Raw genomic sequence first — 26177 nt, 5'->3', positions numbered from 1 at the left:
CACACACACACACACACACACTTTTTTTGTAATTAATGGAATCATACCATGCATACTGCTTGCCACTGGATTGATTTATTTATCAATGTACCATCGATAAAACATCTAACTCTTTTAAAATCTACAGAATATGGGGTGCCTGGGTGGCTCCGTGGGTTAAGTGGCCGACTTCAGGTCAGGTCATGATCTCACGGTCCGTGAGTTCAAGCCCCACATCGGGCTCTGTGCTGACAGCTCAGAACCTGGATCCTGCTTTGGATTCTGTGTCTACCTCTCTCTCTGCCCCTCCCCTGCTCGTGCTCAGTCTCATTCTATCTCTCTCTCTCTCCCAAAAATAAATCAAAACATTAAAAAAAATTTTTTTAATAAAAAAAATTTTTAAAAATAAAAATAAAATCTACAGAATACATAGTATGGATATTTCTTTTTTAAAAATGTTAGATTAGGGGCGCCTGGGTGGCGCAGTCGGTTAAGCGTCCGACTTCAGCCAGGTCACGATCTCGCTGTCCGTGAGTTCGAGCCCCGCGTCGGGCTCTGGGCTAATGGCTCAGAGCCTGGAGCCTGTTTTCGATTCTGTGTCTCCCTCTTTCTCTGCCCGTTCATGCTCTGTCTCTCTCTGTCCCAAAAATAAATAAACGTTGAAAAAAAAATGTTAGATTATACTTCAGTTTTAAATAGCATTAAAATGCATTAGCTTTTACTGACAGTATTAAAAAAAATACACTTGAAAAACTGGATTAACATTTTCTCTTGGGTTAATTTTTAGGCACTATAAAATAGAGGAGAGGCCACATGGACAAATAGATTGAGAATTTTATTTCCGTGGACTATTTTTTAACTATTACATTTGAGGTATCTGGTGAAAGGTAATTTTCCTTTCCACACCTTCCCCGAATTTTTTAGTTTCCTTCTCCAGAGGCAACCACTGTGGCTTGCTAATTTCTTTTATATTCTTCTGGCACTAGCCCATGCATATCCACGTGCATATGTGATTGTAACCCCCCATTTTTACTCATTGACAGTCAGTTATGCACAACAGACCAATAAGTGACTGCAAGAGAGACTCAAATCCAGATCAGACCCTCCTCTTCAGTGTGTGTGTGTGTGTGTGTGTGTGTGCATGCGTGTGTGTGTGAATTATTATCAGCAATTTATTTTGGATATCAAAATAGTTTTTGCACTTTTCATTATAAAAACTATCTTACAAATGGGAAAGTTGAAATAAAATGATGACAGACATCTACCCAAATCCAACAATTAACATTTTACCATTTTTTGCCTCTTTCTCTGCCTTCATTAAATTTCACATATACAGAGTCCAACATAGGTCTCCTGAGAATAAAAGTCATTTTCTACATAATCACAATAGTAGGAATCTTTAAAATACTTCCAGAATACCCACTCTGCATCCAAATTTCCCCAGTTGCCCCAAAAATATCTTGTGTAGCTTTTTCCCCTAGACCACAATATAATCCATATCTGTGGCTTGCATTTGGTTTTTATGTCATTTTAGTCTGTTTTCAATCTCTCAATTCCCCCACCTTTTGTGTGTGTGCACACATATGTCTATTTGGAAATAAGTTATGTTAGACTCCATATATATGTTTTGAGTTACTGGAAAATAATAATAGTCGTAGGATGCGTGATGATTAAAAAATGAGGCCGATCATGGCCAGAAGTGAGTGGCTTGGGGGTTCTGGGAGGCCTGAGCACAGTCTGACCACACTGGGACTGGGAGTCAGTATCTCAGCTCACCATAACCTATTCTTGGGCATACTCTGGTATACTGGTTGAAAATCCCTGAGTTATAAACAAAGGTTCAGTTGCATGTGACAGAGTAAAAACATAATAATAACAATAAGAGTGACTTCAAGACAGAACTGCATTTTTTCCTCATGTGGAACAGCTCTGTTCCACAAAGCCCTCAAGGCTGGTAGGTGTTTTACAGTGTAAGGGACTGGGGTGTCGTTTCCATCGTCTCTGGGGTGTCACCCTCATCCAAGTGGTCCAGGATGGCTTATCATCACCTCCAAATCTTAGCCACCGGGAAGAGGAGGAGGGCATAGCGTGCAAGGTACTTGGTCACTTTCATCCATATTTCATTGGCCAGAACTTAAGCTCCGAGGGAGGCTGGGAAACGTAGTCTTCATTCTGAACAGCCATTTACCAACTAAATACTCTAGTACCACAGAAGAGGGACAATATGAAGGAACCATATAGTCTCCTCCACAGACGTACTGCTTCATTAATTCCACTTTATATCTAGGTAATACTTTACTATTTATAAAACATTTTCCACAGTGTCACATCAGCCTGAATCAAACAGGTATTTAACAGAGTCCTAGACAGGTTGTATGCCTTACAAATCAGGTCTACACTGCCTCCATAAAAAATATTTATAGTCACACAGAACTTTGTTCATAAATCATTTGCTTTTGCATTAATAACTTTGATTTGTTTTTCTGACCACATTAACCTTACAAGTTCAGTAGCTTTACAATCCTCTACTTGGACAGAATTATTGGAAACAAATTGTTATTGTAACTATGCAGTCTTTTAGACCTTGGAAAATATTTTCAGGTATGTGCAAAAGTACATAGCTACCAATTTCTTCATTTAAAAATGGCTGTAGTTGGGGCGCCTGGGTGGCTCAGTCGGTTAAGCGTCCGACTTCGGCTCAGGTCATGATCTCACCGTCTGTGAGTTCAAGCCCCGCGTCGGGCTCTGTGCTGACAGCTCGGAGCCTGGAGCCTGCTTCGGATTCTGTGACTCCCTCTCTCTCTGACCCTCCCCGTTCATGCTCTGTCTCTCTCTGTCTCAAAAATAAATAAACGTTAAAAATAAAATAAAATTAAAAAAAAAAGAACCTCTTCATAAATACTGGTTAACGTTATTGTTAGCTCCGCGGGTTTTTTACACTCTCATCTAAAGGTTTCTAAAGCACGTCCTCTTCTGTTAACTTGGCAAGTCAGACATCGCCGCTGTGTATGGTTTTTCCAGGGCCTATCATTTGGGGAGATGTGTACAAATGTTTTACGTTTGGGGAATTCTTTTAACAGCATCACAGCCACAGCCGCCAGTATCGGGGCAGCTGGGATTCCTCAGGCGGGCCTGGTCACCATGGTCATCGTGCTGACATCCGTGGGCCTGCCCACCGACGACATCACGCTCATCATCGCCGTGGACTGGTTTCTGTGAGTATGCTCCGACTGCCTCCCGGCTTGCTGTCGCAGGGACCCCCCCTCTGTCTTCCTAAGGAAACTGGCAGCTGGGCACTCCTGCCAAAAGGGCTCCAAGAGCAGGGGCAGCTTGGCGTGTAATTGAATTGTCCTCACCGCCTGGTCCCTGCCCTTATCTGGAGGCCAAGTCCCAGACGCCAAGCGCTCTCGCTCCCTTATCAGCCCAGGGGGCACATCTGGCAACTACACTTCTCACTCCATAAAGCCATCCGGCGATTGGGAAACCGGCTGTCTGAAAGCCGACATAAATCAGCAAGGCATTTTCTGAATTGCACAACACGTCCCCGTGGTGGTGAGAACAGAACTACAGGCCCCACACACTGGCTCAGGCCCTTTTCCTTGTGCTTCCCATTCCAATGGCGTAATGCAGCACAGATGTGCGCATCCGAACCCAGCGGGGAGAGGGGCAGCCGTGCAGTGGGAGAACTAGTGAAGCAGAAATGACTTTGGGCTCTGGGGAAAAGGCACCCCCCATCCCCTCAGACCCTAATTTGGGGGGCCCAGCCCTCTCTCATGTTCCCCTCACCCTTCCAGCTGACATTATCTGCCTCTTTTCTCTCATAAATTCCCTTTCCGTTGCAAAAACATCTTTTCACAGGCTGCCCAAAGCCAATGCCTAGAAGGACACAGTAGATGCTGGAGTCAACTGTATGTTGTCTTCACTAGAAGGGTCACGAGGAGCTGACGGGTGTGCTCGAGGCACGATAGGTGGCAGCAGGGTAGGCAGTTGAGAGCATGAGTCCCACAGTCACTTGGATCTGTTTGCATCCCAGCCCGGTGTGACATTGGGCAGCCTCACCAGCCACCCCAGTTTCCACCTCTATAAAATGGAGATGATAATGCCATCCACCACCCCCTGGGGCTGTGAGGATTAACTGCAAGGATGCACAGAAAGCATTCAGCCCACTGTTGGGCCCACGGTTGGCACTCAACTCCTTGAGGACTTTTATAGTGTAAAACTGTGATTCTCAAAGCTTTTAGCCTCAGGACCCCTTTATACTTAAAAACTACTGAGGATCCCAAAAGTTTTTATCTATATGGATTCTATCAATATTTATCATATTAGGAAAACAGACAGTTTTTTAATTTTTTTATGCTTTTATTTTATTTTTGAGAGAGAGACAGAGTGCGAGCGGAGGAGGTGCGGAAAGAGAGGGAGACATAGAATCCAAAGCAGCCTCCAGGCCCTGAGCTGTCCGCATAGAGCCTGACTCGGGGCTTGAAGTCATAGACCATGAGATCATGACCGGAGCTGAAGTTGGATGCTTAACTGACTGAGTCCCCCAGGCGCCCCGAAAACAGACATTTTTAAGTGCTAAATTCATTTAAAGGTTATAATAATAAATTCATTACATCTTAACATAAATAATATTTTTGCAAAAAAATGTCATTTACCAAACTAAAAATTTTGGGAAAAGAATGATACCCTTTTATTTTATTTTTGGAAATCTCCTTGGTGTCTGGCTTAATGCAAGACTGATGGGGTCTCCTAACTGCTTCTGCATTGAATCTGTTGTGGTATCTTTTGTGTTATGTTGTAGTCTTTACAAAACCCCACTAGGCTTTCATGAAAAAATGAGAACAAAAAGGGCAAATAACATCTAGCATTATCACGAAAATAGTTTTGGGGCATCTGGGTGGCTCAGTTGGCTAAGCATCTGGGTAGGCTCAGGTCATGATTTCATGGTGGGTGAGTTCGAGCCCCAAATCGGGCTCACTGCTGTCAGCGCAGAGCCTGTTTTCGGATCCTCTGTTCCCCTCTCTCTCTCTGCCCCTCCCTGTTCGTGCTCTCCCCTCTCTCTGTCTCTATCAAAAATAAATTAACATTAAAAAATAAAATAAAATAGTTTTGACCACAGGCACCCCCAGGGGTCTCTGGATCACACTTTGAGAAACGCGGATATAAAGGAAGGTGAATTGTAGGAAAGAGAGGCAACGAGAAATTTTAAATAAAAGGAGAAAGGGAAGGGTCATTACCCACTGTTAGGACTGGAACTAGTAACTGAAGATTGGTAATCTATATATCCTTGTAACTTTTAGTAACTACTATTATAAATATTATGTGTATTATGTGATGTTGCAATTGGTGGATACACCAAGCAGAATTTTAAAAAGATGCCTCTAAAGACTTAGCAGCTGGTTCACAATATGAGCTGAGCTCACATGATGTTCACAGGAGCCCCGTTTTTCCTCCCCCACACCCACACCCCCAGGGACCGCCTACGCACCACCACCAACGTGCTGGGAGATTCTCTTGGAGCCGGCATTGTGGAGCACTTGTCAAGACATGAACTGAAGAACCGAGACGTAGAAATGGGTAACTCGGTCATCGAAGAGAATGAAATGAAGAAACCCTATCAGCTGATTGCCCAGGAAAGCGAAAGTGAGAAACCCATGGACAGTGAAACCAAGATGTAGACTAACACACAAATGTTTTCTTGAGCAGCAGGTGTTTGCAAACCATTGTAAAATGTTTCCATCTCGTTACAACTCATTCTGTCCAGTAAGCCCCTTACCTCCCTTGTCCTGCATAATACACTGATAGGATTGGGAAGTATTCATCCAAAAACAAGGGAGGATTTTGCGAGTCGGATCAGATCTTACAAGTTTATGTGGTACACAAAACTGTAAATGTGGTTCTTTTATAAGGTAGAGAGTCAAACAAATAGTAGGCTAAAACATGCTTTTAAATCAACCTACAAAGTTTAAAAATCCTTCAGAATACAATTCAGTTTTAGTATCAAAACAACTTGATAAACCACAATCGGTTATCAAATGGGACAGTAGAAGGGTTTGTTCCTCTTTCTCTGCCGATTTGTGTTTTGATTTTATTAATAGCAAGACAATATGAATACTCACCTAGTGCACCTGTGAGGAAGCACATAAAAGTGAAATTTCCATGTGGCCATGGGCACGTTACATCTCCTCTCTAGGCCTCAGTGTTCTCATCCGTAAAATCAAATGAGTTCCCCAGATGCCTTTATAGTCTCTTCTAGCCCAAACATCCTGTGACATCACGAAGAGCCTCCCCTCTATTTTCCCTTGGAACATCCTGTCCCAAGCAGGTATGATTCCATGGACCATGGGACTTTCAGAAAAGACGTTTACTAGGAATGAACATTTCTAAGTAGGGGACGGATGGCTGTGCGGTTTAACCAGGTCCTGTGGCCAGAATATCAGTCATGCAAGTCACCAGGCTGGAGGCCATTTCGGGAGCAGAATTATTCACGAAACTCTGCTCGGTCCTTCCCAGTACGGGAAATAGGCCCTTCTTTCCTATTTTTCCCAAACCGAAGGGACTTCTCTGGGCAGGATGTCTGCCACCACTCCTCAACTGACTATGGACTTTTAGGAAGTAAAATGTAAGACTAGCAACCAGCAGGCATGCTCATAGTCTTACTACGGAACACTAAAGAGCCAGGTAGGAAAGAACGGAGCATGGTTGACGTTACACAGGGGATTTTGAGACACCAAGATTTATAGATGATCTTTAAGGAAGAATTTAAAAGGAGAGGTTCTTTTTTTTTTTTTTTTTAACCTGAAACACTTTGTCTCCTCAGTTCAAAATCATCCCCCAAGGAGGTCCGCATATGAAAATATGAGGTCACTTCTTATATATAAAGAAGTCAAATGAATGAGCTCTCTCTCTAATAGAGGTCCGTGAGCTGGGTGGGTGGTCTCTTATTTGAAAAAAGTTTTTGCCTATAATCAGAAGTTCTTAGAATAAGAGAAACAAGATATTTCTTTGTGTAAGAATTCCACATACCAAGTCATTCAAACCCTTCGGCCGGAGTGGGGTTTGGTTTTATTTTGTTTGTGTCCCTGAGAGAAATGGTAGAAGATGAATCAGTATAAAGACACGGTCAATGGGGTTCCAAGAAAAAAACAGCAGGGGCATTAGTTTCAGGCGAGGCAGCTCCCAGGTTTAGAGGAGATTAATTTTTTACCCCCTAAGGAGTATTCATTCAGTCAAAGACATGAAGTGGGAACTGTCAGACAATACCAGCTGTGTTTGAATCTCTGACCGAAAATGGTGAAGAATGGGTTTAATTATGCTAACAGACTGGATATCTAGACATACACCCTCTGATATACAGTTAGAGACATTTTTTCTAGAGATCGTGAGCATCACGTGTGTACAAAAGTTAACGTTAGGCTGTGGTGGAATAACCATTTAATGCCGAGGCCTTATTTGGGAGATACACTCTGAAAGTTAATGTACATGGCTGTCGTCTCACGACACCAGTAGAGCAAAAATTAATCATGTCAAATTAATTCTGTTACGCCGTGTGATCTTTTTTTTTTAATACTAACCATTTCTTATGGAAAGTAAATCCTCTAGGACGATCCTCTCGCCAGCCCATCACAGGCTCTGCATATAACATGCACCCCGTGTGGACTGAGAAACATTACTTTGTAGATGTATTTTCAATAAAGAAAAAAAAATAGTTTTACATTATAATTTTGTATGTTGTTGTTATTCCCATAAAGTTCCCATTCATGGAAGTATTGCAGTAAGCTCAGGGCAATGCCGGGAAGGGATCCCCTCCAGATCTCTGTAGGTTTTTACTAGGCAAAAGCTTGGGAGGACCAGCTGGGGGAGCCAGTCACAAGAAAATGAGGAAGGACACCTGCTCTCCCGCCCAAGTCCTAGAACTAGGCTTGGTGAGGGAAGCACTTTGCAGTAACAGCCCGCCCTTACTTGTCCACATAAATTTCTCAGAGAAATTGAATCATTTCCACGTGGGGATTAGAAAAGTGTAATGCCACCGTTGATTCTCCCCAAAAAGTAATTTCCTGCCTGGCCTTCAAATTAGGTAGATTTATCTATGTGATTACTGCTGCCATTTGTGAAAAGAGCTGAATAAGATCTCAAGGGATGTTTCAGAAGCAGCCCCCGTGCTAGTAAACCCTTCTTTTCATAAAGAACAACTTGTGGACTACTGCATTTTCCCCCTCGGGCTTTTTAATAAAAAAAAAAAAAATTGGCAGACAGTATTATGGAATGCCCAGGTTGAAGTTGTGTCTGGAGACTCTTAAATGTGACCCTCTACCTGTAGGTAACAGTCAGAGGAGAGGCTCTTAAGTAGGGTCTGGAAACCCTTGGGTCATGGGTTTCCATGTGAAGACCTCAGTGGGTTTGCATAGCCCTTGAAATTGTAGGGAAGGCTTTGTGCGTTTTCTTTTTTCTGGGGTAGAAACTTTAATTTCCATCTGTTTCTCTGAAGCCTCTTTTGACCAAAAAATTTACAAATCAGCGTTTGATCAATAATACATCCTAACTTATTTCAAGGCATCTGTGGTATTCACATAGCTGATTGGGGAGGTTCACAACCCGAGGGAACCAAACCAGCGCTGGCCACCTTGAGGGGACCCATATCTGGACATGTGTGAGAAGCTGGTCATCCTCCTGTGGGAGGTCTGTGGAGACACAGCAGCTCGGTCAAGGTGTGACTGTATGGCCTGTTTTGGGGGGCGGGGTGGGGTGGGGATGCAGAAGATGATGGGGAAGGAAAACATAGATCGTTAGGCGTGGTCGTCACAGATCTGTTCACAATATAACTGGACATTTTTCAGGTGAACTTCTTAAAAATGTTTCTGATAAGTAAATACATTTCTAACAAAGTTTTTAAATCCTACACTTTGAGAAGCTGGGGGGGGGGGGGGTCTGTGTGTTCCCTTTCTCATATTTATCCTTTCAGCACCACTGTCTTGCCCCAAGCAGGATTCCCTTTCCCAAGTTAAAAAAGTCTCACTCTCCAAGTAAAATCCTTTTTTGTTGTCTTTATTCATAGGCACCACGTCGAAAACAGGGATTTTCGTGCTGCTAATTGCGTGGGTCTGAACGAGGTTAGAGGAAGGGTTCATTTCCTTGGGAGCCGAGTGAGGAGCGTCCTGCGGGGCGGTGGGGAGGGGGGTGTGGAGGAAGGGGGGGTTGGGGGCCGGGAGCCCTCTTTCCGGGCCGCCTCTGGGCACTTGACCCGAGGCTGCTGTCAATCATCCGGCCTCCGCCGCGGGTTCGCAGCCTCAGCTCCCACCCGGGTGGTCCCCCGAGCTGGGGCAACAATGACCAGCTCTGTGTGGCCTGTTCCCGGGCGCCAGAACAGTTGGGAGGTGTCACGTCGAAAGCAGGCTCCGAATGAATAAATAAACCGACGGAGAAAGAGCAAGGCAGGAAGAGCGAGGGAAGCTGATGGGGAGCTTGTCAGAGGGAAAGTGGGAGATGAGAAATCTCTGGCTTATAAGAGGCCCGGGCTGGGGGAGCGATACCCAAGACAGCCAACAGGGGGAGCCCGGAGCTCTTTGCGGGACGGCGGGGGGTGGGGGGTTAGGACTGAACTTCCTCTTAGAACTTGCTTGGATAAGCACCTAAGGAATTCCAAGGTCTACAGAGCAGAGGGAGGATAAGTATAAGAAAGTCATCCAGCTGTTTAAGAGTTTTCAATGCCCCCATTTCTGTTTTCGCTCTAGTCTTTCTGCGTCTCCAATAGCCTCTCCCCCAGGAACCCCTTCCTTTCTGGGTATTCTTTTGGTCTCCGTGTGTCCTGCCTCTCTCCCCTCCCAACGCCTTTTTTGCCATCCTGTTCTGAATTCTCATCTTCCTTTTCCGTCACTTATGCTTCCCAGGCACAGAAAGGAACTCGGAAAGCGTGATGGTAACATTTTCCAGCTGATCTTTCCTCATCATGACCACAGAACTCTTTGTCTCAACCTTCAATTTGGAAAGTCACGTTTACTGAATCTGCACACACAAGTAGGGTGGTCGGATAAAATAAAAGACGCCCAGTTAAAAGTAACAATGTCTTAGTATAAGTATTAAATAACAATGTTTTAGTGTGGGTACATCACAAATATTGCATGGGGTAACCTGTAATTTAATTTGTGAATCTAATAACCCTACATACAAATGAAATGAAGAATTCAAGACAGTTTATGTTTGCCTCAATGAAGTGATACTACAGATAAAAGTTTGTGTGATTACTAAAAATAATCATCCTAACTTCAATTTCTCTCTGCAAACAACACGCTTTAAAAGGCAGTCCAGACCTGGGATATTTCCCACTATTTATTTGCTTTGGGGACATTATCACTCATTACATGATTGTAAATCTTGTGGCTGCATCTTAAAAGCCTGATCAATCACCTTTTAGACTTCACAGAATAGTCTTAAATAAATTAAACAGTATTTCAGCTATCCATGCTTGAAATATTTTAAGATTCACATCTGTTTTTCTTTTCTCATTCCTTTTTTCTCTCCTTTCTTTTTCTCAATCCTTCCTCCTGACCACCACCCGCTCCCCCCCCCCCCCCCACCAAACAAAATATTTTCTGTAATCCATTACAGGGCTGAAAAATTTGGCATCCACATACTGTTTTCCACTGGTGAACACATTTTTTTCATTTGGGGTGCTCCTTTTAGGAAAGCGCCCATATTTTTTTCATATTGAGCTATTCAAAGGCCATCACTTAGCAGTCATTGTAAACTTGGGAACGAGGCATTTCTCAAAGGTTTTTTCAGGGAACTTCCCCATCCGTGGATGGGCATCATTCCTACAAAAGCCCCTTCTTTAAACCCAGGCTGAAGCATATGAAAAGCGGGGCCCAACTGATACTGCAGAAGGACAAAATATGCCCCTAAAAATCATAAACTGTTTCCCAATAATTGCATATGCACATGTTAAAGATAGCAGTGAGTCTCAGAGAAGATGGTGTCAGATGACTTTTTCAACTCTGCAGGTTCAGGGGATCCTAAGAAGGCCTGAAGGCAGCCAGCCTGGAGTTTACAGACACTGCAGGAGAAAATAAAGACCATCCAGGAAGTCAGCTAAGCCACTAAAGGAACTGATGATGAGTCTGCCCTGGGGAGAACTTAGCACTTAAAGATTCTGTCACCAAATCCCACTGCCTTGGCACCACAGGGCCTCTGTGAAGCATTGTTTCATTTAAGTTGATGATGAGCTATTTGCCAAAGAGGTAGAAAACAAACTGGAGAAAGTCCACGTGGGAATTAGAAAACTAACACAAGTAGACTAAAACTAGCTGCGTGTGTCCTAAAACCCAAAGGCCTTCAGCTTCAGAGTGGTGGTTGAACCTAAACTTGTCCGCAGCACTGGGCTGAATCCACACTTGTTACACCTGAATCCTCGAGCAGTTTCCCCAGGGTCCCAGGATCGTCTTCGTCAACCCTGGAACGTAATCCATTGACTTCGTGGTAATGGCAGTTCTAGAACAGCTTCACTGGACAGGTCAAGTGGAAAGCAGACTTAGGGGAAAAGGAGGTTTAGTCTCTCACTTGCTTTTAACCACCTGTGGTTCCTTGACCTGATCGTCCAGCGCCCTCATCTGTACATGTGGGGGACTGGATGAAACCTGCAGTCTTCAAAGCAAGGTTGGTATCAAGTTTCTGCACGTTGGCAGAGGTGTCACAGCGGGCTTCTGGGGTCAACTAAACTTGACGCACGAGAGATTAAACTTCAACTTCCTCATCCTCAATTAATATAAGAATACTGTCTTCATGAGGATGTAAGGAAAATGAAACAGATGATAATAGAAAACCCCCAGCACGGTTTCTGGCACTTAGAAAGATTCTTAAGATGTTTAGAACAAAACAGGCTCAGTGAAGGAGGAAGAGAGTGGGGGTGACGCTGCAGAAGGGGGGAGTGTTTCCCAGCTCCATCTGTGGGCAGGACGGAGGCCAGGAGGCCAGGAGGCCGCAGACCTACATCTTCTGGGAGGGGGGCTGTCGCCCCTGGAAACCGGCATCATGAGAAACCCGCGGGCCTCCTCACGGAGGGGCCGGGGCCTCTGCGCCCGGGCGGACCAGCAGCCCTGCCAGTCTCCTCCGAGGGCTTTTGTTAGGCTGGGCTCCCGGGAGCACCGCACTGCATGGCGGTTTTGTGCATGGCACAATTTGACACTCTGAGGAGACCACCCAGCTTCCTCCTGAGTCTCTCAGAGAACAAAACTGCCCCTCTGTGTGCCAGTGACCTCCCCTTCTGCTAGGCCCCCTTCCATCCTCTGCCTCCCTGCCAAGGGGAACCAGAGAGGCGGTCAGGCCCTGGCTCTGTGAGAACCCAGGGGATGTTGTGCTAATGAGCTGGCCCCAGCAAGGACAGACGTTGTACCTGCGGTGCTGCTGCCACCCCGTGGCAAAGGTCTCTCTCCGGGCTCCTCGTGGCCACTCCAGACCAGGCTACGTGGAAACAGCTTGCCTGAAACTCATTACTCAGTGACAAAAGCAAGGGCCACAGAGACAGAAAATAGTTCAGAAAGCTGAAGCAAAAAAGGAAATTGAAGCATTCTGTGTCTACAGCAGTGATGCCCAAGGTGTGGTCCCCAGACCAGAAATATCAACATCCCTTGGGAACTTACTAGAAATGCACATTCTCAGATTCCCACCCTAGGCCTACCTAATCAGAAACTCAGAGGGTTTAAGACCGAGCCCTGCCATTGGTCTTAATAAGCCTTCCAGGTCGTTCTGCTGCACACCAAAGTTTGAGAACCACTGGTCTAGAGTCCAAAAAGAAACAGACTTTGGCGTTGACAGACTGTCCTAATCCTGGCTGTGCCTATGAGCTGTGTGACCTTGGGCGAGTTACTTAACCTCTCCACGCTTCAATTTGCCCAATAATCAATCCTATTTTCTAGGATTGTTGAAGGCTAGATAAGAAACAAAGGTAAAGTCACTGACATATACACATGCTTGATAAGTGGTGCTAGTTTGGGGTGTTATTATAATGGGAATACATGTATTCACAGTACCACTAGAATACACAGAGAAAATGAAGTTCTTTCCTCTATTTGACATATATTTATAGAGCACCAGCCATAGTAATGGGTAATATAGTCACAGGGATGTACAAAGAAAGTCCCTCCATTCATAGAGTTATATTCCAATAAACATGCACTATGGACTAAAGAGTGTACCCTCCAAAATTCATGTGTTGAAACCCTAACTTCCAATATGACATATTTGGAGATGGGGCTTTTAGGAGGTAATTAAGGTTAAATGAGGTCATAAGAGTAGGGACTTAATTCGATAGGATTGGTGGCCCTCTCTCTCCATGCACACACACCGAGAAAAGGCCCCATGGAGACATGGGGAGAAGGCTGCCATGTCTAAGCCAGGAAGAGAGCCAACCATGTGGGCACCCTGAGCTTGGACTTCCAGGCTCCAGAACTGTGATAAAATGAATCTCTGTTGTTTAAACCGCTCAGTCTGTGGTATTTTGTTATGGTAGCCCAAGCTGACGAAGACATAGGGTCAAGTTGGAGCATCTTGGTGACTCAGTTGGTTAAGCTTCCAAATGCTTGGTTTAAGCTCAGGTCATGATCTCGTGGTTCATGAGTTTGAGCCCCACATTAGGCTCCATGCTGATAGTGCTGAGCCTGCTTGGGAATCTCTCTCTCCCTCTCTCTCTCTCCCTCCCCAGCTCACATACTCTCTCTCTCTCCCTCTCTCTCTCTCCCTCCCCAGCTCACATACTCTGTCTCTCTATCTCTCTCTCTCTCTCTCTCAAAATGAATAAACTTAAAAAAAAAAGACATTGGGTCAAGTTGCAATCACTGTTATGAAGAATGAAAAAGCTGGGAAGAGCCTGGAGAGGGATCGGACCACTATTTAAATAGGATGATCAGGGAAGGCTTCCTGAGGAGCCTCTGTTTTAGGAAAGACGTGAATGGAGTGAGAGAGCAAGACTGGGGATCTCCAAAGACCTCCAGTGTGTACTCCAAAGCTGTGTGGCAGAAACAGCCGGGAGGTCAGGAGGGCTGGACAAAGGGGAGGGGTCAGAGAGGGACTGAGGGAAAGCCCTCTGGTTGGGTCTTGCAGCTCATGTGAGGACTGTAAATTTTATTCTAGGCGGGGTGGGATGCCTCTGGGAGTTTCAGAGGCAGGAGATCCTTCTTTGTCCTCTCAGATTAACAATCCTAGTGCTTGCCCATCTAAATAGTCTCCTTTGGGTAACTCGGCTACCTTCAATTTAAATGCTTTGTATCTTTCAGGGCAGTCCTCTAGACCTCCCATTCTCTCCCCTCTTCTCCACATTCTTCACCCAATTCTGTAATTTCCACTAAGGTAGGGTCCCCATCAGACCTAATGGCTCTCAACCTGACATGCACACCACACAGGAAATGAGAGAGGTCTTAGGTGCAGCCCACACCTTTGTTGGTGCAGAGCAGCCCAGCACAATGAAGGAGGGGGCTCAGAGCTCTCTGCCCATGGTGTTCTCATCAGCTTATGGAACAACTGCCCTCATGGCCTCCCTTCTTTTTCCAGCCACACCATGGATGGAAAGGATGGGTTTTCTGCCACCCACTTCTCTTCCTGCATGAACCTCCCAAATGAAAACGCTATGGTCTTGTTCGCTGGCCTTGTTCGCTGGTCTCAATAAGATGAGGAAGGAAATGAAGGAATTTAGAAAATCTCTCTTCATGGTGCCTGTTCTCAAGTCTATTACCTTGAAATAAGACCCTATTTTGGAAATCAGAATCTGAATACTATCAATTTCTTTCTGCAATAACTTCCCTAATTTCTTAAGGCAGACAAGGGCCCTTGGCTGGAGTGACAGAAATATACTTAGAAAAGCAAAAGAGAAAATCATGTCAATTTTTCCCATCAAAATATTATGTAATAATAATAAATCATTATTATTATTATTATAAAAAATGAGGCAGGGGCAGGGAAATCTTCACTGGGGTTCTTCATCATCTGATGGATTTTTCCACTGCCTTTTCAAAGACTGATTTTTTTACTTCTACTTAAGAAGTCTTTATCCCTCTGAGATTTATTCACTTATGAAATGAAAACTAGTTTGGGCCCTTATGTCTGGCCTTGGTTTTTCTTCCATTTTCTCCTCATTTCCTCCATTTGTCTCTCTCATGAGAGACACTGGTCACACTCCCAGGTCACCCTGGACCTCTTCACTGCACTTTAGAGGCCCACTGAGGTCCCATGGGAGAAAGACTAAGGACCCACAATTGGAGAAAAGCTGAGGAGTTATAGGGCTCTGCCACTGTAAAGGAACTCACCTTATGCCTTCTGGCCCCTGCAGGGTTGGCCTGGATCAAGTCCGGACATTTCCCTCAGGCAAGAGCCCTCTTGAGGTGGAAAGAAGACTTGAAGTATAAATAATGGAAATGTTTTTCAAATCTAATCCATCCCCCCCCCCCACCAAAATCAAGGAAAACCTTGACATAGGAAAGAAGTCACCATTTACTATGTGTTTCCTGCACTAATGGAAATCAAAGACCAAGAGAGCAATACCATCTCTCAGAGGCCCTTGTTGGAAAAAATCAAGGAGTCATTCCAAGAACAGAAAAGGCTCCCTTACCCACTCATCTCAAACTCTCAGACTCCAAGCAGATGCCCCCTTGTTCCTGCCTTGTCCCAGCTCTGTGCTTATGAGACAGCAAACCACCTCCCCCACCCCCCACCCCTGCCCCCACTCCACCCCAGAGTGGTTGAGCCTGACCGTGACTTGCCAATTCAAACCAGACTCCTTCACCTAAGTGTCATGTGCCCTTGGGACAGTAATGTCACTTCTCTAAGCCTAACTTCTCCTCCTCTAGTGAAGTATTGTGGGGTTTTGGGGTGCTGGTGGGGTCTGGCGCTGACCACCAAGAAAGAATTCTTGAAGACGCCTTTGGTACAAAAAGGTGATTTTTATTAAAGCACAGGGACAGGACCCATGGGCAGAAAGAGCTGCACTGGGGTTGTGACATGTAACTGATTATATACCCTCAGGTTGGGAGGGGGTCAGGGACAGTGTAAATCTCTAAGGAATTTTGGAAGCAAGGTTTCCAGGACCTCGAGGGGCTAGCTGCTATTAGGAAAACAACATTTATTACCACTTAGAAAAGCCTCAGTCATGAGACCCTTCAGATGTATATCAGGGGGCCATAAGCTTAGAATATGATTGCCAGCATATATCTTGGGGAAGTTGAGATAATGGAAGTTTCCAAAGGAATTTTTATATATTAAAGTAGATTTACGGGATCCTCGAGGTTGGGATAATGTTAAGCCAAGTTTCCCTTTTGCCCCTAGCAAAGTGTCATCATCAAGGCAGCTGAGCTCCTAGAGGGAAGTCATTCTGTCTCTTTCAAGGACTCGTCAATGGGCTGTGGGCAGTAAGGGAATTTAATTTTTCATTTGTCTTTGTTTCCCACATCACCATGGCAAGCACTTAAATCCCCTTACATCTTGATGAGGGTGATATTAGGGCTCCAGGAAACAGAGTCTATGGGTTTCTGGAGATTAGGCTATGGATAAGATTGCCTTTTTCTTGCAGTTTACTAAGTTATCTGTAAATTGAAGGAGACTCCTGTCCTGCATGACTGTGATCTCTATCAGCAAACCATTTGCTTCCTTTCCTTTCCTCTGTCCTTGGGCAGCCAGGAGCATCCAAGGAATATCACACATATCCCACCTGGTGGGGGGGAGCGGGTTGCTGTTAGCCTGTACTTTGCCTTCAGCTTGCCCCATGCTCCCTCATCAGTATCATCGGCATCATGGAGTTTTATGGGTATTTAATTAGGTAATACCTAGCTGATGCCCAGCACATACGTGTGCTCACTACACTGTAGCAATTCCTGGGGCTGAAATACAGCTGAAAATCAGTGCACCAGGACAGCCACTCCAGCTATTTACTGCTGTTTTTACTTCTGATTAGTCAGCATCCATGCTTTAGCAATTGTAAAGTAGTTTTACTTTCACCCTTGGCTACTGTTAGTACTGATGTTATTATTACTTTTGTTTCATACAGTGTGTGTAGGGTGGCTTTATCTGGAGAGAGAGAGAGAGAGAGAGAGAGAGAGAATCTTGCCACATGATGGCAGCAAATAATCTCCAAAGTCTTTGCTGTCTTTTCCAGCTCTAAAGTTCCATGGGTCTGTGAAAATGCTCTCTCTATAGCTGGAATGGAGTCAGGCCAAAGAGGATTGGGTTGTAACACAAGTCTGTTCTCAGAGCCAGAAGCATCAGTCTCTGCTGCTTCCCATCGAGGCAGGAATCCACAGGTGTCTTTGAGTGAGTCTGGGGCTCTGTTCCTGAGGCTCAGAGGGTTTCTCCACCTCCCTGTCTTACTTCTCTTTAATCCTCTGCTCTCCCTTTGATGAGGGAGCATAAGGCAGGCTGAGGGCAAAGTACAAACTAGCATACCACCCCCCACCTCCATGGGGTATGTGTGATATTCCTCAGGCACCCCTGGCTGCCCAAAGACAAAGGAAAGGAAACAAATGGTTAACTGATAGGGATCATAGTCATGCAGGACGTGAGTCTCCATCAGTTTACAATATCTTAGTAAATTACAAGGAAAAGGGCAATCTTATCAATAGTCTAATCTCCAGAAGCCTATAGACTCAGTTTCCTGGAGCCCCAACATCACCTTCCCCTCCATTGTGATATGAGAAACAAAAGCAAGAAGAAAATGGCAGATGAAATTAAATTTCCTTATAACCTACAGCCCACTGACAAATACTTGAGGCTGGCAGAGTAAAATGTTTCTCCAGGAACTCCCTCCTGTCTTAATGTTAATGCTTTGCTAGAGGGAAAAACAACCTTAGTTTGACAATAGCCAGGCCTCCGGGATCCTGTGAGTCTTCTTTAGCATACGAAACTCACTTTGGAAACTTCCCCTGGGATTTATCTCCCTCAACTCCCAAGTATGTAACCAGTCTCTCCTCGTGGTCCCAGGGCAGCTCTTTCTGCCCACGGGTCCTGTCCCTGTGCTTTAATAAAATCACCTTTTTGCACCAAACATGACTTCAAGAATTCTTTCTTGGCCGTCGGCTCTGAACCCCATCACCCCAAAACCTCATCACCGTGACTGCATGTAATCACTGTCTTTCTTTTCCTCTCTCTCTCATCCTCTCTCCCTCTGCCTAGTCCTCTCACCTAGCCTCAAAAGGCTTCCTGGTTTTCCATTTCTAGTCCCCCTAAAGCATCATCTCTCACACCACCATTCCTCAGGCTCTATGCTCCGAAGCAATGCCCCCACAGACCAGGCTCAGGATCCTGAAATGCTCTATTCCAACCCGGAGCTGGACAAGTTAGTCTCCCGCTTGTCTGTAAGGAATCAGATCACAAATTCCTGGGTCTACCAACTAACCAACCATCAATTTGTATTTATCGAGTGCAAGCATGTGGAGGCCATGAAGAAGGGAGGTGCCATGAGTGCTGTGGGTATGTGCCCAGCTCTGGCCTTACAGGGATGAGTTTGAATCCTGGCTCTGCTATTTCCTAACTGTGTGACCTTGAGGAAGTGTTATACCCTCTCTGTGTGTCAGTCCTGTCATCTGTAAAATGGAGATATAACAACATCTACGTTGCTATGGTAGCTTTGAAGGTAAATGATCATGCATACATAGAACAGGTAATCACACAACAACCGGCATCATCATAAAACAGATTCAAGGAATTTACAGTCTAATGGGGGAGGAGAGATAGAAATACATCACAAGAGAACAATGCCAATGGTGGTATGGATTCTTATGCCAGATGTTCTGGGTCTCTTCCTCAGGTAACAGAAGTAGGAGGCTCTCACAGACTGAAAAACAACAACAACAACAACAACAACAACAACAACAACAACAAAACAGAAAACAAACCTGTCTAAGTAGCTCCATTATAAAGCAAATCACAGCATCCTAGTGATTACTATTCATTACCTTGAAAATTAAAAATTCAGTCTTTCTAGCTCCTCCCTCAGTACCTCACAGGGGTTCTTGGCTAAATTCTTCAGATGAGAAGTCTGACCCATAATTTGCATTAATTCAGCAATATTTTGGGCACCTACTGTTTACCAGCCAAGCCAGTTCCTAGCAGGGGAAATCATTAAACGAGTAATAACATGCATGCAATAAGCACTAGGAGAAGGTCAGAGAGAGGAATTCCAGTGAAAGCATCACTGTAAACCAGACACGTCTTCCTCTCCCCAAACCTCCGAGAGGTTTCCTGCACTCTGCCTCTGAATGCAATTGTGCCTGAACTCCACGTGCAGGATTACTCTAGTCCTAAATCAGTGCTCTTAGCAATAATCCCCTTCCACTTCAGAATGCCCTCATTTACTTTAACAGTAAGGGACTCTAACCAGGTAGAAGATAAAACCCTTCCAGTACAGAAGGGGAAGGCATATGTTCAAAACCTGCTATGTGCCAGGCAGCTCACAACAGTTCTGTGAGGTGGCATTATTACATCCATTTTATATACAAGAAAGGTGAGCTTCAGAGAATAAGTAACTTAAAAATAGTTGTAGTTGGAGTCCAGGTCAAGCAGTGGCTTTCTCTGTTAGAATACTCTAATCCTGGAAATTAATTCTGGTCAAGCATTGCAAACCCAGGACTTCATCTGAAACACACTGTGGGATAATCTCCTAGGTCACTGTTTTTCAAACTATGGGTCATAAGTTTTGTGGGTCCCAACTAGCATTTTTTAAATGTTTATTTATTTATTTAGAAAGAGAGAGAGAGAGAGAGAGAAAAGAGGGGGCAGGAGGGGCAGAGAGAGACCATCTCAAGCAGGCCCCATACTGTCAGCACAGAGCCAGATGCAGAGCTTGAACCCGCGAATTATGAGATCATGACCTGAGCCAAAATCAAGAATCCAATTGAGCCACCCAGCCACCCCCACTAGCATTTTTTTTTCCTATTTTCACTTCTTTTATTCAACATTGTCTTGGATGTCTAGCCAATATAACAATGCAAAAAATGTACATATTTTTTTTAATTTTATTTTTTATTATTATTATTTTTAATGTTTATTTATTTGTGTGGGTGTGTGAGAGAGAGAGAGAAAGAGAGTGAGCAGGGGAAGGGCAGAGTGAGAGGGAGACTCAGAATCTGAAGCAGGCTCCAGGCTCTGAGCTGTCAGCACAGAGCCTGATGTGGGGCTCGAACCCACAAGCTGTGGGATCATGACTTGAGCCGAAGTCAGATGCTTAACTAAGCTACCCAGGCACCCCAATTTTATTTTTTATTTTTTAAAATTTACATCCAAGTTAGTTAGCATATAATGCAACAATGATTTCAGGAGTAGATCCCTTAGTGCCCCTTACCCATTTAGCCCATCCACCCTCCCACAAGCCCTCCTGTAACCCTCTGTTTGTTCTCCATATTTATGACTCTCTTCTGTTTTGTCCCTCTCCCGGTTTTTATATTATTTTTGTGTCCCTTCCCTTATGTTCATCTGTTTTGTCTCTTAAAGTCCTTATATGAGTGAAGTCATATGGTTTTTGTCTTTCTCTGACTAATTTAACTTAGCATAATACCCTCCAGTTCCATCCACGCAGTTGCAAATGGCAAGATTTCATTCTTTTTGATTGCCAAGTAATACTCCATTGTATATATATACCACATCTTCTTTATCCATTCATCCATTGATGGACATTTGGGCTCTTTCCATGCCTTGGCTATTGTAGATAGTGCTGCTATAAACATGGGGGTGCATGTGTCCCTTCGAAACAGCACACCTGTATCCCTTGGATAAATGCCTAGTAGTGCAATTGCTGAGTTGTAGGGTAGTTCTATTTTTAGTTTTTTGAGGAACCTCCATACTGTTTTCCAGAGTGGCTGCACCAGCTTGCATTCCCATTAGCATTTTTTAATAAAAGAATAGAGTAGAATAGAATAGAAAATATCAGAGTGTCCTACATGTTGGATTGGTTCAGGAAATTCTTATTCTAATCATGTATGTATGTGTATAGGCCTGCATCCTGAATAAATTACACTCCATGATTTAAAAGTTTAAAGCTACATTTCAAAGACTTTGCTGAATAATAGCCAATCAGTAACTCACGAATTCAAGGTTTTAAATGCCTTTTGGTTTCCACAACTGGCCACCCTCAAGGAACTTTTATCTTTGAAATTCAAGTTTTTCCTTAGGAAGTGATGATTTGGACTTCTATCTTCAAGATCCAAGTGTTCAACCACTACCCATTTTCCAAATTCAGTTCTGGGCTCCGCTAATAAATGTGCCTCTGACCCAGCCCTCCAAAATCACTCTACGCATGGATAAATTTGAAGGTGGATTCCATGGCAAGGTTAAGTTTCTCTTAGAGAGACATATCTGATGGTGCTTCTTGCCAAATGAAGATTTAAGTCTACTCTGGCACTTAGCTCTAGAAACAGAAGGAAGGGGAGAAATTCCTTGTTAGCACTGACCTCTGGTGGTCATCAAGAGGCTGGCACTGCAGTATCTTGAACTTGAAAGCATTAACCTGGGAACCAGGTACCAATTCTAACTGCAGCTGAATTAATGCCTCATGTCCCCACACCCCCTGCATCACCTCCCTTCTGTGGCTGGAGACAGAAAGGAGGAGGAAAACAACAGGGGCTTACAGGCAAATATAGCCAAGGGCCCATCGCTCATCATGAGACCCTGGGTAAAACTCTGTAAGACTCGGCTGCAAAATTGGGATAAGAAAACAACCACTGACAGTGGGCATGGGGGTATCTTATTTTATTCAATGCTCAAAACAACTCCTTTGATGTTAAGTTACAAGTACTTATTAAGCATTCAAACAAAATTGCTTCTCTTGTCCCTTTCATCATTTTATATAAAGCACTCACTAATTGTCCTTTAAAATCTAGATTCCTATTTCATTCCTATCATTGCTTGCCTGCCTTACTCCATTAAAATTATAGCAAAGATTCTTGGACAGCTTACTATGTGCCAAGCATTGTTCTAAGAGATCTACATGGTTAAAATCAAGTCACTCCAGCCCTTTGAAGTGGAGACTATTATAATCCCCCATTTTACTGATGAGGAAAATGAGGTACGGTGAGTTTAAGTAGGTTTCCCAAGGCCACAAGCTGTGGGACTAACATTTTTAATTCAACAGTGTGGGTCCAGCAGGCGCACTCTTAACCCTTCAGCCAAATTTAGCTCTTCACCTCCCTTATAAAAAGAGCAAACACTCAGTGAATGCTTATTATGTGCTGGGCTCTTTATACACATTGTCTCATTTAATCTTTATGAAAACTCTGAAGATAATTATTATCATTATCCCCATTCTACAGAGGAGAAAACTAGGTTAAATAACTTGCCTGGGGTCACAAAACTAATAAATGGTAAAGTTGGAATTCCAACTAAGATGATTTGATTCTGGAGCCTTTGGTCTTTTTTTTTTTTTTTTTTTTTTTTTAGTTTTCTTCATTTTTGAGAGGCAGAGAGAGACAGAGTGCATGTGGGGGAGGGGCAGAGAGAGAGTGGGAGACACAGAATCAGAAGCAGACTCCAGGCTCTGAGCTGTCAGCACAGAGCCCGATGGGGGGCCCGAACTCACGAACCTTGAGATCATGACCTGAGCCAAAGTCGGATGCTCAACCTGCTGAGCCACCCAGGCGCCCCTAGAGCCTTTGGTCTTGAACACACTTCTCCTTCAGACTTTCATACAATTCCAGCCTCCCAAACTAGCTTGTGATCTCAAAGGCAGAGCGGTCTCTGTCTGCAGGACCTACTCCCTCTCCAGGTGGTTGATGATGGTGGTGGTGATCATGGCCAAGGGGGTAAGGGAGGCTGGTCCAGCCTGTGTGACTCATCACAGTGCAACCACAGGAGAGAGATAAACAGAGAAAGCCCAGGAGACTCTCAGTGTGTTTCCTGTCCAGTGTCTGAAGGCAAGGGGAGTGTAGAACGAACACTAAGCAAGTTCTCAATTCAAAGGCAGCATCTTTAACTTGATGAATTCCAAATGACCAGTGTTAGCATCTGTTTGAGTACTATCCTCTTCCCTTTTGGTGTCTCTCATAGACAGGTTACTATTATTTCGGTGAGACAAGCCATCAACGACTGCCCTGAGAACTATAGGCATGGGGCATCCCGGATTGCTGACACCAAATGTTGCTTGTTCCCCCACCCCTCTACCTTCTCCACCACCCTTCCCCATTTCCCACCCTCCCTTTCCTGTTGCTGTGGCAACCAAAAATACCCTCACACTTTTCTAAATGTCCCCTAAGAAGAACCTTCCCTGGGTCAAGAACCAATGTAGCTAAGAGGTGGTTTTACTCTAGATGGAGTATAATTTCCCTGAATCAGGCATTCACAATGTTTCTGGAATTTTGATATTCTATCTCTAACACTCTTGCTTGTCAGTTACCTATCATGGTAAGCTCCTTTCATCCTGGCACTGTGTTCCATCTGTTTTCCTTTATGAAATTAAAAAACAACAACAACAAAATTCGCTTAATTTTGCACTACCTTCTGGGACTTTCAGTAGCACAGATACGATGTGTATGTATTTGTATACATATATTATATGTATACAGATATGTATATATGTAATATAAACAAACATATACAACACAAAAACAATTCAATGACTTTTTTAAAAATTGAGAACTTAGAGGCACCTGGGTGTCTCAGTCAGTTAAGCATCCAACTTCAGCTCAGGTCATAATCTCACAGTTTATGGGTTCAAGCCCCACATGGGGCTCTGTGCTGACAGTTCAGAGCCTGGAGCCCACTTGAGATTCTGTGTCTCTCTCTGCCCCTCTCCTGCTTGTTCTCTCTCTCTCTCTCAAAAATAAACATAAAAAATTTTTGAGAGCTTCATAACACCTTTTTTTTAATGTTTATTCATTTTTGAGAGAGAAAGACAGCATGATTGGGGGGGGGGGCAGAGAGAGAGAGGGAGACACAGATTTCGACCTCCAGGAAACCTCTCGGATGATAGTGAACTGGAACTGCTCAGCAATAGCACTGTCACCATGGGTCTGCCCAGGATAGGGATGGAGGGTGAGGTGAGGAGGAGGAACCCAGAGAAAAGAAAATGCTACTTACATGGCCAGGGCAAGCATGAGATAGTATCCTTCTTTTTTTACTAGACCTACTCTGTGAAGACAATAAAACCTCTTTCTGCTTTTCCATTATCCATGGTTAACATCAAATATACAAGCAGTAGACATCAAGTCTGTGTCAGAGCAAATGGCCAGCCTGAAGAGGAAAGCCTTATGTGCTTTGAAGATGGTGCTGGGATTGAGGAGACTTAAAAGTTGTGTTGAATATTCAACATTGCTCATACCCAGTTGGATTGAAAAAGCAAAAATCCTTAAGCGATTAGTGGCCTCAGTTTCCTCCTCTGCAAATGAGGATTTTGGGGGGAAAATGCCTCTCACTAACTGGATAGAGCATGGAGGAACCTCAAAAAGTTTCCTTAATGAATGGGCCATTCATCTTTCTATTTTGTAGGATAATCATGGCTTAACTCAGGACTTGTGTTTCAGAAATCAGTGTCAGCACATGAAAGAGTTATGTAAAAGGCTTGTAAAACTCCACTATTGTTTATTTTATACTTATAGGCCCTGATCATTTTAATCAGCTATAAGACACCTTGTTGAAAACAATTAGCTTTGGCAATACACGGATAGACAGAACGTTACATTCTAAACGTGTTCATTTTCTTCTTCCCTGCCACAAGTGGTAGATAATCCAGATAAGAAAAGCAGGTGGAAGATGATGCTAAGTAATCTGAGGGCATTATTACAGACTGAGGCTGGGGAGATTTTTGTCCTTCTGACAAATTGAAAGAAGCCGACAGAACAAATCTTGTTTCCGGAGTGCATTTTCACTTAGCTGTCCTCTAAGTGGAAATGCATTACCCCTAGAAAGAAAAATCAAAGTTCTGCAACGGACGAAGATAAAATGGCCAATTTGGCTCCCAGCAATACATGCTTGATAGCTACTAGAGTTCCAGGAAAAGAAAACAAAAAAATTAAATTTGACAGAAATGAAGAGGAGGAAAAAAGAAAGAACTTTTTTCCAGTTAGTGTCTCAGTGCCTTTGAAGAGACTTTAGGGCAATTCAATAAGAGGTCACTTAGACATCTCCCCCATTTTATCCTATAGACAAGAGTGTTAGTTTCATGGAGCTGCCACCCTACATACCACAGGTGGTGTCTACACGTGTAGACCACGGATTGATTGCATGATAACTTACTTGAGACAACCTAAGAACAAGAGTGAGCAACGACTTGCCTGGAAATGAATTGTACAGTTTTCCATCGGCTCTCATTTCTCTACTCAAGAATGCACTTCTGGGGCGCCTGGGCGGCTCAGTCACTTAGTGTCCGACTTCGGCTCAGGTCATGATCTCACGGTTCGTGCGTTCGAGCCCCGCGTCAGGCCCTGTGCTGACGGCTCAGAGCCTGGAGCCTGCTTCCGATTCTGTGTCTCCCTCTCTTGCTGCCCCTCCCCCACTCACTGTCTGTCTGTCTCTCTCTCAAAAATAAATGAGCATTAAAAAAGTTAAAGTAACTGGGAAAGATATATCAAAAGCCCCCAAAACTCCCATAGCCATTGACTCAGTAATTCCTCTGCTAGAAATCTTTTTCAAGGAAATCATCAGTACATGGTCAAAGATGAGAAGCATAAAGTGGGGGTTATAGAACATGGAGTCTAAGTTCAAATACTGGCCACTCTACTTACCAGTAATATAACCTTGTGCAAACTCCTGAACGTCACTTGCCACATTTGAAGATAGGGATAATAGTATTATCCATAAGATTCCTGTGAGGCTTAAATGAACTAATATGTGAAACACTTGACACTTGGTAAACACAAAAATGTTAAGGAGTTATCCTTAAAGCAAAAGAAAATGCAAAAACCTCTAGCAACAGCATGTGGTGTCTAGAAGCAGTATGTGGCCACACGAAGGGTGCCAGAAACTGCTAGTCAACCCTCAGTGTCAGTCTTTTCCTTCTACAGAAGGAGAACCTAAAGAAGTAGAAACACTGGTTTTTAGCAGGGCAGAGAATCACCTAGAATAAATACATTTCCCGTCCTACCTTGCAGCTAGTTAGAGCCAAATGACCAGTCTCGTCAATGGGATGTGAGCAGGAGTGATAGGCCTACATTCTGGGTTGTGTCCTTAAAGATTAGGGGTGTGTCTTCCCTATCTGCTTTCCCTTCCTTCTTGTGTTCACATAAACGGGGTGGTGAGACAGC

At 44.1% G+C, this 26177-nt stretch overlaps 1 protein-coding gene and 1 long non-coding RNA gene across 7 annotated transcripts in view; one reads left to right on the top strand and one right to left on the bottom strand.

Moving 5' to 3' along the window:
* SLC1A3 (solute carrier family 1 member 3) overlaps nucleotides 1–5671 on the top strand; it is a 74948-nt gene extending 69277 nt beyond the window's left edge. For 3 of the 4 annotated variants that reach the window (XM_047093461.1, XM_047093472.1, XM_047093443.1), the window contains 2 exons: nucleotides 3060–3194; nucleotides 5453–5671. In XM_047093461.1, coding sequence (XP_046949417.1) covers nucleotides 3060–3194; nucleotides 5453–5657 — 340 coding nt within the window. In that variant the 3' untranslated portion in view covers nucleotides 5658–5671. The remainder of the gene's footprint in view (nucleotides 1–3059; nucleotides 3195–5452) is intronic. The other variant, XM_047093452.1, reaches the window with a different exon arrangement.
* LOC124522179 (uncharacterized) overlaps nucleotides 1–26177 on the bottom strand; it is an 87585-nt gene that overhangs the window by 33811 nt on the left and 27597 nt on the right. Inside the window, exon 4 of one of the 3 annotated variants that reach the window (XR_006964704.1) lies at nucleotides 18082–18784. The exons of the other annotated variants lie outside the window; for them this stretch is intronic. This is a non-coding gene — a long non-coding RNA (uncharacterized LOC124522179). Of the gene's footprint in view, nucleotides 1–18081; nucleotides 18785–26177 lie in introns of those variants that run through there. 3 annotated transcript variants of the gene reach the window in all.

The sequence above is a fragment of the Lynx rufus genome, unplaced genomic scaffold (assembly GCF_022079265.1).
Source record: "Lynx rufus isolate CCGP_SWC_20201006 ecotype Redwood Valley unplaced genomic scaffold, mLynRuf1.p SCAF_1, whole genome shotgun sequence".
In the NCBI taxonomy this organism is placed as follows: Eukaryota; Metazoa; Chordata; class Mammalia; order Carnivora; family Felidae; genus Lynx; species Lynx rufus.
This window is presented reverse-complemented; position numbering and strand designations above follow the sequence as displayed.